This window comes from Poecilia latipinna, unplaced genomic scaffold (assembly GCF_001443285.1).
Source record: "Poecilia latipinna isolate Pla-1442-1.1 unplaced genomic scaffold, P_latipinna-1.0 Scaffold1674, whole genome shotgun sequence".
Classification (NCBI taxonomy): Eukaryota; Metazoa; Chordata; class Actinopteri; order Cyprinodontiformes; family Poeciliidae; genus Poecilia; species Poecilia latipinna.
The window spans coordinates 84,208-102,746 of record NW_015114290.1 but is presented as its reverse complement, the minus strand read 5'-3'; the positions used below and the strand labels follow the sequence as shown (position 1 = coordinate 102,746).

Below are 18,539 nucleotides of genomic sequence, written 5' to 3'. Positions count from 1 at the left end.
AAGTCAAAAATTTGTGAGAAAAAAGCTCTGAAATTTTGAGATTAATCACATAAATTTCTAGAAAAAAAAAGAACTAGAGTTCCTCAGTGACTACAGCAGCACTGCAGAGGATTTTTTATTTATTTTTTTTTTTTTTTAGCATTTTACCGGAACTAGAAAATTTGTGCCAGAAAATCAATTGCAGTTGAGTAATTGTTAAAAAGTTTCAGAGGATTTAAAACGCCACTAAGGATGGAGATGTGGTGAGAACAGTTCCAGGTTGCTGGATCTCCTGCACATTGACACAAAGTCAGGATTTCTCAGACAGCGGACAGGCTGATTTATTCTTTATTTTATACAACCAAAGCTAAATTGTAAACCTGAAAATGGACAAAATGGACACCAGTGGAGAAAGAGCAGGTGACTGAGCATCTGTAATTTCTCCTGCAGCCTCACATATAACTAAACTCACATTCACTCCTATGAGAGTTTATTCTGAGAAATGAAATAATTATATACATAAAAAATCTATTAAAATCATTGCATTTTTTGTCTGCTCACAGATAAAATGCTTCTTTTCTATCAGATTATATTTTAAAAACTTTCCTTCATGTGTTCAGTAATCCAATTGAGGTCTAGTGAATCTGTCAGGAAAATATTCTGTACATCCATTTTGTTTTTGTCATTGTGTTCTTGGAAGAGTCAACTCCATTGACCGTCATGTCCACCCACAGCTCAGAGAATTCTTTGCAGATTTATGACTAAACTGCTTTGAAAAGATGCTGAAGAGCCTTCAGGTAAAGACTCTCTAAAAATGTTAGCTTTACCAGGAAACTGACTGCAAACCCATAACTGGCAAAAATGACAAACATGTTATTTACTCAGAACTCTTTCCTGTAAGTCCTCTCCTCAATTTCCCCAAAAAGCCAACACCCAGCTGACCTCAGAGAATCACTTCTGCAGGTAAGAAGAGCAAATGATTGCAGATTTGATCTTCCATCAAAGTATTTCTGATTCATTTTCACAGCAGTGTTACATTAACCCCTCAAACATGTACCATTTATATTATATAGTGGTGACATGCTGTCAGGTTCGCGTTAGTAAAGTTCAAACATGTTCTGGTTCATAACAGTAAGGTGTGAATGTTTAAGTTCACTATAGATGGTATTTATTGAGGTGTGAAGCTCCTACATCACAGTCTGAGAAATAACAGATGTGTTAAGACCAGATTCATCTGAACCACATCCCACATAAACTATTTTTGGACAACTAAAAATTAGCCAAAGACTAAAATGTGACATGTACATGTAAATATTTATTCATTTGCTCTGTCCCTAATGTACATCATTTGATCTGAGTAAGGAAAGACAAACATGATGAGGAATTGAACGTTTCAGATCCAGCTTCACCATCACAGCCTCCAGGTTGAGTGGCAGAGACTCCGTCACTGAGTCCAGAGTTTCAGCCTCCTGATAAAACTGCCTCACTGCTCACGCAGCTTCCACTGTACCGTCACTCAGCTTGGCTCGGGAGACAGGGACAGATCAGGAAAAGCCTTCTGGTTCCACCTGAAACATTGCAGCTGCAGAGGCCCGTTCTGGTGGTTTCTCTCTCTGGTTTCAGAATGAACATGAACATTTATCAATACCAAATGTGGCAGAGCGATCAGAGTAAGAGTAAAAACATGAATAGCCTAATCAAACACTTACTCTAGATAATATTTTTGGCCTCTTGTGCCTTGTGGTATCTTTGACATGGACGTCTTTTTAATCCAACTTCAGAAGATATTCCATATTCTTGACTGACCGACTGGAATAAAAACAGATATCTATGGCATATATCTCTAATTTGATTGTTTCTTCTTCTGCACTGTTAAATTTCTTAATCTAAAAAATATCTGACCAACTAAACTCTGCCTTATATTAAAGAACTGAATGTTTCATATGATCCTAACAGAGCACTAGTACTCAGGATGTAGGTTTACAGATGGTTCATGGTTTTAAAAAAGTAGAATGGGTTTTTCCACTTCCTGTCCATGAGGCAAACCCCCGTCTACTTTTGAGACTGGGAAAGGTTTTTGGTAACACTTTATTTGAAGGGGGGTTTGCCTCCCTGTCATAAACATGACATAACACCTGTCATGAACATGAATAAGCCTTCATGAATATTTATCACTGTTGTCACAAAGCGTCATTCGGTAAATTATGACACTTTTAATACAAAGTTGACATTATTCAAAATGTCTTTGTTATGACAACTTGACATTAACCAAGAAATCATTACTGTTTAAACTTTACCTTTAATAACATAAAGTTACCTAATTTTTAAAGTGCAATCAGTATCAGTAATACTTTTATAACAAATTTATATCAGTAATGATTTCTTGGTTAATGTCAAGTTGTCGTAACAAAAACATTTTGAATAATGTCAACTTTGTATTAAAAGTGTCATACTTTACCAAATGACACTTTATGACAGCAGTCATAAATATTCATGAAGGCTTATTCATGTTCATGACAGGTGTTTGACAGTCTTATTCAACCCCTTTCAAATAAAGTGTTACCAGGTTTTATGATGCAGCTCGTGCTCGGTGTGGCTCCAGGTATCCTGAACTAGCCCTACAGTTGTGTGGCTACGGGTTTAGGCCACCACTATTCTGCATGAATGCATTTTTGTTGCCATCAACTATTTTTTTCTGTTTCATCTCAGTCCAGGGAACAGCTGGTCTACCTCTGTCCTCCTAAAATCTCAATGCAGTGAGCCGAGTTTCCTCTCCAAGCCTTTGACTGTACAACAGGTTTATCAATAACTGAATTTGACTGGACTCCATTCCAGCTGGACTGAACAGACTGCACTGGAATGATTTACAGAAACTCCACTTGAACGGACTGGGGATTATAAAAGAATGTCCTGTAAAGTGTTTAGATATGTCAGTTGTGATATGAACGCATATAAACTGCAGTGAGTTTTTTTTTTTATATATAGTTACTTTGTATTGAAGATCCATATTTGCAATCGAAGTTCATTTGTTTTATTGTCTTTTTGTTTCACAAAAGAGGCAGCCCCTCCCCCCCACTTACATTTAGTGTGTATGCAATATAATGTACAGTTTTGTTATTATGGTCATGTAATAATTAACCATGGCTTTAAGCCATTACCCGTTCAATATTTTAACTTAATGTGTTATAATAAAGGGTCTGTATGGTGCTCTTGGTAGAGCGTAAGCCTCATTACACCATTTTTACTGAGCAGAGACAAAAAAAAAAAACAACTGCCAAAACCTAACTGGTGCAGAGGTTACATTAACTCGGTTATAGGTTTGTTGAGGAAATGGCGCAAAGATCTACAATTTAATAAAAAAATTTGACATGCTCATACAGCTTTTGTGTGCATGTGAATTCAGTGAAAAAGTTTGACTCACCAAACATAACCAGTCTTTGGTTGTTTCATATATGGAAATAATACATGTGTGACAAGCTATAATACTGACCAGGGGGAGATAAACAGCGTGTGTGTTATTTGACCAAACCTGAATATAGTGAACGTGTGGAAAGTTTACCGTCTACATTTAAATGGAACGAGAAAATATGTTTGTTCAACAAGAAGGCTTCGATACAATCAATCATTTCTCTATAATACAAAAGGTAAATAAATCCAACATATCAATCAACGCTTGTCATTCAACACAGCTTGTAAACAAAGTCCAAAGACAGAAATTACAATTTCTGACATTAACAAATGTATTTAAGGCTTTTACCTTACACAATGTATAAATTCAGACATGCTAAAATAAAAAGGTATAACAGCAGTTTCCTCAACTTCTTCCTAAAGTTGAAAAACAAAGAAAGAAATACCCTCCCCCATACCCCACCCTCACAATCCCACCCCCAAAATCTAACCATATCCACTAGTGACTCATGTCAAGAGAATATGGTCAAAAATCAACACAAATCCTTCTACAGACAAAGCAAGAGGATCCTGATACAGGCTTTTTACTTATAAAAATAACTGATAGTACAGTTCAAACTCAACTTCACAGTATATTTCATGATGCTAGAAGACACAAACTGTATTTTTATCTTTTTCTTAAAACTAAACACAAATGGTCCACAGTCGTGAAAGAAAAAAAATAAAACGCTTTTCTTTCTGAACACCTTAATAGAAAACAGAAGAAAGAAATGCAATTTAGAAAGAGAAAACTCAAACGGTTTAAAAAGGGAGTCTTGGGAGTCAAGAGAGGAAATGGGCATCGTTGCAAAAAAAAAAAAAAACAAAAAAAAAAAAACAACAAAAAACAAATAAAGCAGATAAATGTCCTCAAGTCTGTCCAGGGTTAACATGGAGGTATCGCTCAACAAACCCATGTTCACACCACTGCATTCATTCGCCTCATTCAGAAACACGCCCCCCTCTGGTAGTTTGACCACATTGTGGATTCAACAACAAAACAACAGGTGAGAAGTAAAAACATTGCAGCTGTGCAGATATGGTGACATCTTCAACACCTAAACAACATGAAGAGACTCAGTCTTTTTACACAACACATTCTCCCTTTTGTTTCATTCTTTCTTGAAGTATGTGGATAAGTGATTTCTGTTCCAAAGGGTTTGAGTCCTGAGTTCCGCTGAGCAGCAACTGAGATGTTTAAGCTCCAGGCTTGGTTTGTACTCAAATAACTATATATTATTATCATCTTTTAGTCCTAAACGTTTAACAGGTGATTCTGTTTTTTTTTTAACCGAATAATCGTAGATAAAGGAACACTGTTAAAATTTGTACTTCTGCACATTTAAAACAATAGTACTGTAAAAAAAAAAAAAAAAAAAAAAAAAACGGATTTATTCCCAGTGAAGAAGCACCACTTCAAATAGTTTTGTGATATCATTCTTCTGCTGTTGTCAAATGTTGCGGGTGGGTGAGGGGTCTGCAAGGAGAAACAAACACGGTGTCGTTACTTTGACTGACCGTCTGAGCTGAGCTCCAGGTGGAATCATTACAGCAGGTCGGTACTCACAGTCACTGCTTGAGGCCACTGGAGCATCCATGGAAGTCACCGTAGGTTCGACCATTTCCTGAGAAACAGGACAACCTCTCAGGTCTAATTGTGACACATAACATGTTTAACTTCAGTGATCAGCTGTGACTGTGGCAGTACCTGTGTGTCCGTTGAGATGTTGGTGAGCTGAATGGTTTGAGAGGGCGCTGTGGTAAGGTGGGAGTGGCTGGTCCCTGCTGCCATCGCTGCAGTCTGTGCGCTGACGTTTCTCCGGTAAAAAGTCTTTGTCGTACCTCGAGTCCTTGGTGTCAGAGTGATGGCGCTTCCGGTTCTCCCTTTCTTTGCTGCTTCTGTTGGCGTGGCCTCGTCCGGAGTCAGAGTCGCTGTCCCTGTGCCGTCGCTTCTTCTTTTTCTTCTTCCTGCTCTCGGTGGCTCTGTCTGAATCCGGGTCAGAGCTTCACGTAGAGAGAGAGAAAACAAAAAACAAAAACAAACTGAATAATCCATCTGAAAATTCAAGAGTCAGTCATTTTGTATGACCCTCTCCCAAAAACAGCATCATTTTTTCTCCCCGGCCGTATGGAGGAAAGAAAAATGTTACTGTACACAACTGCTTGGCTGGAAAAATGTAACTACTCCTTTAATGCTTGCAAGAAAAACAAATCTGCCATACTAGAACTATTCCTGCTCACAAAATCCATGAGCTGTCAGTATGGAAACAAAAGGAGCGCCACCTATCACTCTTAATAAGGTAATGCAGTTTAAATAAGGCCCATGTACAAAGTCAGGAAATAAAAGCTGACTCTGTTACAATAGAAAGCCAAACTACACAAATGTTTAATCATTTCTACAATTAACAATTATTACTACTAAAAGTAGAATTTTTCTAGAATTTCAATATACATATAAAGGAATACACATTAAACATAAAATGAACAAGTCTACTCGGAGCGTTTTGAGTTATTTACAGATTCGAATGTGTAGATTCTAATCTTTCCAGTGCTGTCAAACTATGACTGTAACGATTCCTTGAATGATTTGAGAACTCGATTATTAAAATTCCTTGGGGCAAATTATCTACCTCGAAGCTTCGTTACATTATGTTTTACTATTTAGCGCACCGTGTTCCAACCGTGTGATTATTTATGTTGCACAACGCTTTCACTTCCACCTGTGAGTTGATGACTGATAAGTGCTAGCGACATAAAGTCCAGTTTTCAAGTGGGATGACTGATGTGTTGGTGATATTCATGAGCCATGTGTTTACTTTAGACTTGCAACTTATTGGGTGAATCCAAAACAAAAGCGAGTGTTTAGCCAATAAAGCACGGTATGTTGATCAGCTATGAGTTTACCCTTAAACAGCTCAAATTTACTCTGTAAACAAACTGAATTCAAACATTATGTTTACAATTGTTAAACCTCTGAAATTGCTATTTAAAGCATGGATTGGTTTCTTCATGACTTGAACTAGTATGCTTTGCCAAAAAAAAAAAATCTCAGAAATTGGTGGATGTTAACCTTTAATCTCCATTTCCTCTCTTTTGACTTGTTCATACATTTGCAGTGGTGCTTCACATTTTACTGGGGCTGCATGATAACTGGAAAATGTAACTGTGATTTTATAGGTGAATATTGTGAAGTGTGGAAGTTGTGAAAGTTTTACCTTTCTGTGTTGTCAGGGATCTTGTTGTAGGGTTGATCTGTTCTGATCCACTCTACAGAACAAGTCTACAACAGCCTGACCTAAAAGGCTGAGAGTCCTACCATGTCCTAGATCTCATCGACTCAGCTACACTGAGCCATCTAAACATTTCAAATATAAGACATTTGAGTCCTAACATTAGGCAGCACCATGCTGGGGGAACAAACCTTTATTTGTGCAGGTCTTACCTGCTCTCGTGATGCCTGTCTTTATCTTTTGACTTCTTCTTCTTCTTGCTTTTTTTGTGTTTTTTGGAGCGGCGGCCCTCTGAGCTGTCCTCTCTCTCCTTTCTTAGATGAGCAGCTGGCCTCTTATCACTCGGCTCCTCCCTCTTAAGAGTCGAGTTAAAATTACAGAGGCGGTCCCAGGGGGGGGAAACCTTGGGCTTATTTGTTTCTAGAGCAGTAGCAGCTGGGGAGGAACTCCTTTCTTCCCTATCCCACCCATTCCTTTTGTCCTTCATTGCCCAGTATTCCCGACCGTCCTTTTGCGACCGCCAGTAGCTGTGAGACTCTTGAGGGTGTGGGTATCCCCTCCTCTCATGGTTCCCATCATACCTGTGGTAGCAATGGCTGGAATGGTACGAGCGCCGGTCGCGATCGTGCTCCCAAGAGTGCGAGCTGAGTCGTTCCTTGCGGCGGTCAAAGTCCCAGTAGCTCCGTTCGGGAGGAAATCGATCTCTGTAGGAGCGATGGTGATCCCGGTAGTCTCGCCTATACCGATGGCGATTGCTGTAACTTTCTCGTGGTGGACTTCTGTCCCTGTAGTGTCTGTCTCTATCTTTGCTATAGTCAGAGTAGAATCTGTCTCTGTCCCTGTCATGGGAGGACTGCCTTTCATGGCCTCTAGAACTGGGCTTGGATTGGCTCTGCTCCTTGTTCTCCGTACCACCGTCCTGCCGTGCTGATGGACCGTTTGTCTGCGAGGAATCCTTAACTTCTTCCTCGGTTTTGCTAATGTTCTGAGCAGTTGCAGAGATCCCATTAGCACTTGAACAGCAGACTGGCTCTGAGGGGAAGGCTGACAGTTCTCTGGGTGCAACAGTGTGCGTCTTGGAAGCAGTAACTGAAGGTGAGGAGCCAACAGCAGAGGATGATGTGTGGTGAGGAGGAGGAAGAGGTCCAGGCAGCATTGTAGCCCTTTCGTCAACAGCAGCAGAGAGGGGCTCTCTTTCATTAGCAGCAGGAGGAGCGCTATGAGCTGAACAGGTCTGCGATGAGGCCGGGTCAACGAGCTCTTTGCTGGGAACACAAAGAACAGAACCGGTTCAGATAAGCTTCATGGTTCATAGAGTATCTGTAGTAGGGATGTACCGATGCACTTTTTTCACTTCCGTTACCAATACAGATATCTAAGGTTTACTATCAGTAGATAGTGTTTTTGTTGTTTTGGACAAGAGTTTCTTGTTGTGGGTAATTTGTAGTTATTTCAATTCCCTGAGGGCTCAATAAAGTATTTTTGAATTTAAATTTCAAATAATAAAGCATGACGTTGCTCAGGGGACAAAACATAGAATTAGACTGAATAGATGTGTTTATGGATCAGGCACATTGTCAATTACACTGATAATAACTGATTGGTGCTTTTTAGGTAGCAAAGATTTAGGGGATAAAAAATAATTTAAAAAAACATAATGCCAATATTAATTGCAGTACTTTGCAAGAGCATTCAAATTAATAAATATTTTTGAGAGTTTGTGACAAACCATGTTGAGTTTGTATTTGGTCCCATTTACTCCATCCCATATTGTCTAAATAAAATGAAGAGAGCTTGCCTCCCATCAGAGGTCACCTGATCAGAAAGGAGAGTCCCATCATGTGTATTTTAATGTCAGTATTAAAACTCAATTCTATACGGAGATAAAAATATAACAAAATGTTGTCAAATGTGCAAAGCTGGTAAAGAAATACCCCGTAAGTTATGCAGATGGAATTGTAGTAAATGGTTGCTCTTCCAAGTATCGACTCATAAATGCTGAATGAATATGCACAGCACATTTTTCAGATGTTTGTTTGAAAGAATGCTGAAAGTTAATCATTTTATATTAGAAATATTTAATCATGAATCCTTATAAAAAAAAGCTTTTCCCATACTTCAAGCTTGAGACAAAATTACTTATAACAGGCTGTTTACTAAATGCCTACATTTAAGTTTGCTTTGTTATTAAAAAACAAAATTTGTGAATGGTTTTATTTCTCATTTGTTATTGCAGCTTAAAACAACATTAAATAGATAAAGTGTTTTCTTATTAAAACAGGAACTACTTACTAGCATTATCTCTTTTACTGACTTCAGTGGATACTACAGTACAGGACAATTTTACATTTGATTATGGACTTAATCTGCAGAATAATCGATAGATTACCGATTACTAAAATAGTTATTTACAAACATCCCTAAAATGCTTTGAGCCTTAGGACTGCAACATGTTTATATGTGCATGAGGCATCTTATGCGAGGGACTTTGTGGTTATATGTTGAAATTTAAACATGAATCAGACACATTAATCTTACTTGGGTTCATTGTGGTCACTGTCAAGTCCATTGGCAACAGCATTCACAGCTGACCTGTCCTGATTATGGATGGATCCCTGAGGAGCACATAACACTGTTACTACTGACATTACATTACACTAGCAACAGATCCTTTGCATATTTCACAGATCATACATGTATAATTTACCTTCTCATGTGTGTTAAGTCCGTTAACTTTGTGGTTCCCATTAAATTGTCCATTTTGGTTTGCTTTAGTAAATTCAGAGGTTGACCCATTCACTTCACTACTGTTATGACAGACATCTGTTTCACCGTTTGTGTTTTTAGAAGAAGAGGCACACACATCTCCTGTTCCATTAGTTCCCTTAGTCTGAGACTTGGATATGCAGCCAGCATCCTGAGTGGTACTGTTCTCCTGGTCGGATTCTTCAGAGGACTCTTGACTGTATGGCACCAGTAAAGACGACCCGTTGCCCCCGGCGGGTTGGTCGCCGTTACTGCTGGGCGTGCCGTTAAAGTGGTTTAGCTGACGCGGAACAAAGTGAACGTCTGAGGTAGACTGCGAGGAAGATAACGAGCTGGAGGAGGAGCTGCTTGCGGAGGATGGGTGGCTGTAGGCGGATGAGGAAGATGCTCGGTTCTGTTTGCCTTGTCCAATAAAAAACGAAAGCTTCTGTCGTTTCTCTTGGTCTGGGATGGATGTGGGTCGGCTGATTGAGTGGGAGATTGAGGAAGAAGCCAGGCCGTGGCTGGGTTTGCCAACTGCACTGCTGCTGGCCTTAGAGTTGCTGGGATAGTCCCTCAGAGATCCATTCCCATTAACATGAAGAGTGTTCTGAGGCACAAGGAAAACAAAGAACAAAAGAAGATCACATGGTTGAATCTTTAATAATAACTCATCCTCAAACAACAGAGGGAACTCGTTAGCCCTACCTTGGTCATGTGTGGTGGTAGTTGGGGGCCGATGAAGCCAGTGTTGCCGTGGTGAACGGCGGTGTGGATGCGAGGGGTTACCACCGGCCGGGGAGACGACTGACCAGACATACCTGGGTTATGGCTCACATTGCTGAATTCCCCAGTTTTCTTCACATTACACGACCTGACCACAACAAAATGCAAGCAAATATTTATTAATCATTTTTGAAAAAGTTTTTTAAAGTTGCATCTGAAATATCTATTATTACTAAACTATAATTAATATGACATTAACAATGAGAAAACAAAATAAAAAAATGTCAGAGTCCTTAGATAATTTAACACAAATATCCAGTTTGGTTACTTATAATATCTCACTGATAGATTTGGTAAAACTCTTTATGTGCCTCTCAACCTGACTGCTTAGTGATGTGCTGAACCCCAAATCTAATGTTATGATCTTGTTGTAAATCATTTGTAGATTATGTTAATATCTACATTTATTAACACTTAAATAGACAGGACAAACTCAGAAATAATATGTTAATAACTACAAGTAATTTTTAAGGTTACAGTCTGCATTGTAAAATTTGGAGTAAATTTATTTTTTTAGAGGTGCACTTATCACAGCACCCAGTCCTGTCCTGTTCATTTCCAGTCCAACATTATATTTGACAATCAAATTATTAGATATTTTAAATTTTCTTCTGATCTTTTGGAGGAATGCCCACCTCATTTTCAAACTTACTTACAAACTTATTGATTCGGTGAAATAACTTTCCATTTAAATCTGCCAGGAATGTGGATAAATTTGGGATTAACTGTGTTACATATGAAGAGGAAGTGCTGGTCATACATCACTTCTTTAGAAAACAAACACTTTGAGCAGCGATGAACTGAAACCAAATCTCACAAGCATCATTGTTGTCATTTCTGAATAAACATCCCAACATCATCTGATCATTTTTAATTTGTTTCTACATATTTTAATACAAAAACACCACCTAACATTTGTTAATATTAATATTTCCATCCCAGTTTCTTAACCTATCGGAGGGGGTTGGAGTCTTTTTATCACAATTCATTTTACCTACAATTAATATTCTGTTCTGTCCATTTCCTGTTTGTAACGTTGGACCCTTGCTGAGTCATGGTTTACTCACTTAATGTAGAAAAGGACGTAGGCCTGTTGGTTGAGGACCGAGCGGATGTCGCTCACAGAGACAGACGAGTCGTTCATCTGGTACCACTGACCGTTGCTGGCCTGTCACAAAACACAGAGGGACACTTTGATTCTGTTCCAGAAAATGAAATGAAATGTTAAAACATAATGAAAGCAGCTAAACATTCAGCACAAACGAAGCAAAGCTGAACTATGCATTTTCAGGTTGATGCGTTTTGTGTTCCATCTCTCTGTATGTGGATGTGTGTACAAGGCCAAATCAGCGTTCTGATAGATGATTTACCTTAATGTAGCAGAAGTAATGGCCAGCGTGGCAGCTGAAGCCGGAGTGGACCAGCACAGCGTACAGGCCGTAGATCTGGGGCTCTCCTTGAGACTGGGACATGAAGGGCCGCAGCTCCAGGTACTCTGGATATTTAACATCCTAGTAAAGACAAGAAAAACTGTTGACTTTACCTTGTTTCGCTAATCGGGAACAACATTAATGAAAATAATGCATATTGTGGCCAACAGCAATAGAAAGCACATTATCCAGCAGGTATTTTGACAAAGCACTGGTCCATGAACGTCCACAAGGGACAGGTTCGCTTTTATTTACATTTTTTTTTTATAATCCTCATTATCACTTTTATTTGAAAAACATAATTTTTTGAGGGACTCGTTATTGCACTCTATTGTCAGTGCTGCCGATACTCCATCCATCCATTGTCTTTACACCCTTGTCCCTTAGTGGGGTCGGGAGGGTTGCTAGTGCCCATCTCCAATTAACGTTCCGGGCGAGAGGCGGGGCCCCCTGGACAGGTCGCCAGTCTGTCGCAGGGCAACACAGAGACACACAGGACAAACAACCATGCACACACACACTCACACCTAGGGGCAATTTGGAGAGGCCAGTTAACCTGACAGTCATGTTTTTGGACTGTGGGAGGAAACCGGAGTACCCGGAGAAAACCCACGCATGCACAGGGAGAACATGCAAACTCCATGCAGAAAGACCAGGGCCGGGAATCGAACCCAGAACCTTCTTGCTGCAAGGCAACAGCTCTACCAACTGCCACTGCTGCCAATACTTTTTAATGCTATTCTGACATGAAGGTCTTAAAGGGCCGGTGCAGCATGTGACGTAATATACAGGAAGCCCTGTACCTTTGTGATTTTTCCTCCAGTGAAGTTTGCAAATCGTTTTAGTGAGAGGGTGAGCACATTAGGACTGCGGTGGATTGTGAATCTCTTTGAGGCTGTAACCATTTTTTTGCACCTGAAAAAAAGGAATTTGTTTTAATTAACATATTGATACATAAACAGAAACATAAAAAATGAAGGTCTGTGCTTGGAGGCTTCAAGAGTTACTTGGTGCACTTGTAGGCGTTTTCTCCATCCAGCTGTTCTGGTTTGACAAATTGCTCCAGAGCTTTGGAGACACTGGGTGCCATCTACATGGAGGAAAAACAAACATTGTATATGTTCAGTATTAAGAAACAATGAATTCTTTGGATTTATTTTCAATGGTTTCAACAAATGTGGTCAGATTACCTTAATTTCCAGAGTGATGTCCAGAAAAGGATCAAATGTATCAGAAACTGATTTGCAGTTCAGACATTTCACTGAAAAACAAACATTAGAAAGTTAACCAGATAACAAGATTCAACAATTCTTCTGCCAAAAACAAACAAAAAAACAAGACAACAAATCAGCATTAATATCTCACCTCTGGACCTGAGGTACCCTCCAAACACTTGATGGATGAAAGTGGTGGCCTGCGTTTGCCTGTCCAATCTGCCACACAGGAAAACGGGAGAAGTAATTTCATAAGTAAGTCATAAATGTACTTGCTTGTGGCTACAGAAGTACAGCTGCACGTCTCCTGGATGTCTAACAGGCAGAGATCCTTCAAATACAACCCAATAAAACCCTTTTGGCACAGCAGACAGTGAAGAGGCAGTTCATTAAAGTTCTTCACCTTGTGTTGTTTGAAATATTTTGGTTGTAAGTAAATTGAAGAATTAACAAATGTCAAATGTTTTTGTGCATCATGTATAATGCGATACAATTACCCAAAATAAACAATGACAGAATGATCGTAACCAAAAATACGATCATCATATTCCAGAAATCTAAAGATTTGTAACTATAGAAAAATAATTAAATATTAATTTGTTGAACACAAAGTGGAATTTAAAATAACGGCCAACTGATTTAATAGATTTTCTTTTTAAGGATGCACTGATTGCAGTTTTATGCTCTGTCACTGATCTTTAAAATCCTGACCTGCTGATTCTGATTTTGGCCCATATCCTTTTTTTTTAATAACTGGTGCTGTCAGATGTTATAAGGTTATACACCTTAAAGGACCCAATCTTACGTTATTGGAAAACACTGAATACCCATGAAACAAACTTGTATCAACTGCACATGAAGTATTGCTCTCAGATAAAAATTTTAAGTTTAGAGTATTTCTGTCCAAACGACTAAATAAAAAAAAAACAACAACTGTTTTTTAAGTCTTTAATTTTTCACATCTTAACTTGAACAGGTTAGAGACTAAATACCTATTTTAGCCTCTTACCAAAACTAAGGAGCACAGAAGTACACTGCTCAAAAAAATAAAGAGAACACTCAAATAACACATGCTAGATCTGAATGAATGAAATATTCTCATTGAATACTTTGTTCTGTACAAAGTTGAATGTGCTGACAACAAAATCACACAAAAATCATCAATGGAAATCAAATTTATTAACCAATGGAGGCCTGGATTTGGAGCCACACACAAAATTAAAGTGAAATGTTCCCTTTATTTTTTTGAGCAGTATATTTATTTTTACTAAATCAAAAGGTTTGTGGTTTATTGATGAGTAACTTAAACCACTAATAAAGTGTCCTAAGTTTAAAGTTTCCTTGTAGTATAAAAAGAAATTACCCAAATGCAGCAGCTTTGTGGCTATTTAAATGTAGATAAGACAAATATTAGTGCACCTCTAGTTATTTTGCTTTTTATAAATCAGTCAAATCTGAGGATCAGATTCATTTTGACTGGAAAATGTACAAGTGTCCACCTGAACTCAGCACCTCAACTGCAATTGTAATTACATTCAAGATTTTTCCATTAGTAGAAGAAGAAAATTTATGAATGGTGTCTTTGGCCAAAAACACAGACTTGATAGAGGTCTTTAATTAAACAGAACTCTGTTGTCCTCTGGAGGGTAAAAATACCACCTTTAAAAATGCAGTAATTAGCCACGAGTATAATCACACTTACTTGGTTCCAGGTAAGCAGGACTTTTGCATAGCGTCCACTGTGTACCGCAGGAACTCATGAGCATCCTCCTGGCTTCCATAGCGGAAGTGCTTTGCAATTCCTTTTGAAGGACGGAAGAGTACATTCAGAACAAAATCATCAAAATGCAAGGAAAAATCTGGCTGTGATTAAACACAGGACTGTTCCATTGTTGCTTGTTTCATAATTGGTATTATGTTTTTATCATCTTACTGAAATGTGCTACACAGAAAATATAAGAAAAAAGTTTTTTTCCCGTCTGCCAATTCTATCACAATCAGAAGATTTCCCTCCATAAATGAAAAGAGGTGACAGTAGTTTTAGCACCAACACCACCTACTTACTTTTAAGCTCATTGAGGACACCGATGGGCTTAATGACATTCCCAGAGTTAGCAAAAACCTGAATGATGTGGTTTTGCATGGTGCACATCATGCAGAATCCAGGCTCATGACCTAAAAAAGAAAGATTAATACATAAAACTACATTAAAAACCTCAAGAAAACTGAGATAACTGATTATTTTTAGGTCAATCTGTTGCAATAAAAACACCAAAAGACTGAGCCTACAGGTTTTGGAGTGCTCCCTTGACAGCATGAAGTTGGCTAGCGGTGGAGTGTAGGTGAGGCACTGCAGGGCTGAGTTGAGGAAACATGTGTTCCCCATGTTCTGCAGGCCGGCACCAATGCGGTGAACCTGGATCCACTTCAGGCTGAGCCGCTCTGGAGGAAACAGGACCTTCTGAGGCAGCTCTATGCCATCCTCACTGCTCATCACTGGGCAAACATGACAAGAGCTACAATCACAATCAGTGCAGAAAGTTTCTTTTGTTTCTAATTTTAGCTCAACCCAGCGACTGCATCACAGGCTTAAGTTGATTGATTGTGCTCCTGTTTTTAAACTTGCTCTTATGTAACTGGATGAATGAAAGAGCTGAAGGAGAACAAAACGCCCACATGAAGCAACGTGTCACACATGAGAAAACCATTAGCAGAGTGCAGCTTTTTAATTATTAACAAGTCATAACACAACCAATTTTACTTTGTTTTGTAGAAACACCAGCATATATATTTCTGAAGTGCGTCTTGTATATTTGTGTATAAGTCAACTGTAAATCACCATTTTTCACCAGACTAGGAAAACAAACTATTAGCTAAAGCTGGTTTGGTGTGTATTAGTCTTGTTTGACCACATGCATCAGGTAACTCAGTGTTTGCTCTGACAGAGGTGTGTGTCACTCGTGCAGGTTCAGGTGTTTCCCCGTACCTTGGTCCTTGGGGCGGTCCACAGAAGCGGGTGTGCCGTTATAGACGGCAGCACCGGGGGTCGGACCCAGGCAGCCTCCTGAAGGCTTGAGCCTGGGAGAGTCGCCGGGCATGCTGGGACCCACTGCCCAGCTGCTGGAACAACTGCCATCCATCCCCACGTCTCCACTGGTGAAGGATCGGTTAAATCCAACTGACTCGTGGTCAGATTTTTCTGACAATCTGTCAACTATGGTCATTGTTCATAGCTGCACAGAGACAGACACAGAATCATACAACTTTAAAAGCTGATGACAAGAATGCAGCCTTAATCTGTAGTTTTTGGAAAGAAGTAACAGCAAGAATAAAGGTATCAATAACAAAACAATTTGACATTAGGCCAATAATAGGACTTCATTTTTCTGTGAAAAAGATAAAGCTGTACATCTAAGCTTACAGCTGTTTTGGGAGAAAAGAGACATCTGGTACAACTTCCTTTGGTTTGGAACTACCAGCGGGCGCTAACGGCTAGCGGTGGGCATTTATTAGGATTAATTTCTTATAATAATTATAATTTATTTTCATGAGAATTCCACTTAATGTTGTTTAACCACCTGCCCTCCAAAGCCAGATTACTAGTTATGCTATTTGTTTTTACACTGTTCATTCAATAAATCTGAAAATATGATTAGATGCAGTTACTATGTGCAGTGTAGTGACACAAGTCACTTTTCCTAAAGAGACCGATTACTAGTGGGAATGTTTTCAAAAGTATTTGTGTTTGTGCTGCTATGATTGCTGTGCCATGCAGTCACACATTAACCTAAAACATAGCAATAAAAAGTTCTTAATGTCACTTTTATTGTTATCACAATAATACCACAAAATATTGTGATAAAACTAAGTCCATAACAACCACCTCTACTAAAGACAAATATGGTGTTTCTGTACTGAAGATGAATTTGGAGAAGACGTGGCAGCTCTCCTGACATTTTGTGGTTTGTTACGAAGGAAATCAGTGGGCAGAAAATGGATGGATGGACTAAGCTTTGGCCAGTTACAGGTATAAAAATATGCCAAACTTTTTAAAAAGTTACAGCTTCAAAATTTCTGCATTTTCAGTCATACTGTTCTCAGAATTTAAATTCAGTTGAATAAAAATCCAGAAACATACTGGAAGAGCACAAAAAAGCTTCAAATTAAATACTTATGGTTGTTTATTTTAACCCAAACAAAGCGGAAGTTCTCAATTTTGATACATTTAATGAATATAAGTAATAAATGATTTATCAGTATTTGACCTACCAACCCATAGACGATTCTCATCTATGGCCAACTGATAAGTGCATCACAACATCATGTAATCACTTTACATGGTAAAGATAACTAATTCAACATTTTAGTAGTGGGACAAAATGTGTTACTATTTTTTTTAAAAATCAGTAAGATTGTATAAAATGTAGATTTTTGTTGTGATAATTTGTATTGATTCACTTAAGGCAATATTTAGCAGTATGGTGAATCAAAACTTTGGATAAAAGAAAATGTTTTAGACAATTCAAGATTTGAAATTGGCATCACGGAGAAAAAAAACACTGTAATTGACCTGATCAGTTTGCCGCTTACATAGTACTTGCTATTTTTCCCCTTCAAAACTAAATTATGTATGATTATTTCACAATCACAATATTGAAAAATGAGCAAAGTAGCTGTATGTAAGTCTAAATTTGTTTTACGCGTCTGTAAAAAAAATTATGTAAAGATTTGGCGTATGAAAAAGAAAAAGTAAATATTACCTGTTAAAATTTATTAAATTTGAAACTTGTTTCCCAACTACCCCTGGAAGTTACACAACCCAGACGGGAACATTTCCTTGTTAGAAGCATAGCACGTTAAACTGCAGCTGTTCCCTCCCACCTGCTCCAACAGACAGACTTACATTGGCTAACAGACGGTAGCAAGGCCTTTAACACGCAGCGGCTTTAAAACCGAAAGAGAACACGCAGTAAAGCTCAGCTCACGTAAGAGGAGGGGTCCAGAGAAGTGTGTAAAATTTTTGTTTGCGAACATTGAAAAAAGACTGAGTTGTGATGAATAATCTGATACCAAACCCGTCATTATAAAGGAGAAGGATAGAAACGATAGCAGCGGCACAATTCCGGCTAATGGGGCTAACGGAGCAAGCTAGCTAGCTGTCTTAGTTGATGCTAGCTGACACGGTGATGAGTCCCGTGGCAAAAAGTAGCATGTTAAAGAGACCTTAGCGGGTATGGTTTTAAATTGTATTAAGTTTCATCCGTGTGAAGATTACAAACAGGTTGTCTAGTAGGATTATTGAAGAATGGGCTCCACACCGGTGGCTGTGTGCGTTTACTGCGTTGCTCTCCGACATGACAGAGAGCCGGTGTTAGGCTACTACAGCGAATTCCAGCGGTTTGGGTCAACTAATGTGCCTCTGTTACTCAACAATTCTAACATTAGACCGTAAAAACAAATCAGCACTCACCTGGAGTCTGTTATGAACACCTTAATAGCGGTTTTAAATCCATTTCTTATTTCCAGCGGGTGTCCGCCGGTGAACAATGACGTAGCTAATTGCCCCACGGCTACATCCGGGTACCTGCCATGAAACGACGTCTGTGATAGGTCCATCCGACACATATCCGTGAAGAACGTGTTTCGGAAATATCCGACGCATGTTCTTAACTCTGACCTTATTGTGCCTTTTGCACTACAGTGACAAT

General features: G+C 38.8%; 1 protein-coding gene and 1 long non-coding RNA gene across 2 annotated transcripts; one reads left to right on the top strand and one right to left on the bottom strand.

Moving 5' to 3' along the window:
• Positions 1-545: 545 nt before the first annotated feature.
• On the top strand, positions 546-3,241 carry LOC106964450 (uncharacterized). The gene is made up of 2 exons (XR_001428427.1): positions 546-2,052; positions 2,546-3,241. It is a non-coding gene; the product is annotated as an uncharacterized LOC106964450 (long non-coding RNA).
• Positions 3,242-3,528: 287 nt separating this feature from the next.
• Positions 3,529-18,470, bottom strand: usp42 (ubiquitin specific peptidase 42). Its single transcript, XM_015059969.1, has 18 exons — positions 18,302-18,470; positions 15,818-16,064; positions 15,121-15,327; positions 14,896-15,006; positions 14,534-14,633; positions 12,983-13,050; positions 12,808-12,878; positions 12,625-12,707; positions 12,421-12,532; positions 11,558-11,698; positions 11,255-11,355; positions 10,110-10,275; positions 9,364-10,011; positions 9,195-9,271; positions 6,869-7,921; positions 5,135-5,430; positions 4,994-5,051; positions 3,529-4,903 (listed from the first exon to the last, which is right to left on the bottom strand). Exons 2-17 carry the CDS (start codon positions 16,053-16,055, stop codon positions 4,996-4,998), a joined length of 3,528 nt encoding a protein of 1,175 aa, XP_014915455.1. The 5' UTR covers positions 16,056-16,064; positions 18,302-18,470; the 3' UTR covers positions 3,529-4,903; positions 4,994-4,995.
• Positions 18,471-18,539: the final 69 nt, after the last annotated feature.

Coding starts and splice junctions, on each gene's coding strand:
- usp42 (XM_015059969.1), bottom strand. CDS start 16,055: ATGACCATAGTTGACAGATTGTCAGAAAAATCTGACCACGAGTCAGTT. Junction 12,533..12,624: donor AACGCCTACAAGTGCACCAA/GTAACTCTTGAA, acceptor CCTTTTTTTCAG/GTGCAAAAAAATGGTTACAG. Junction 5,052..5,134: donor ACATCTCAACGGACACACAG/GTACTGCCACAG, acceptor CCTGTTTCTCAG/GAAATGGTCGAACCTACGGT.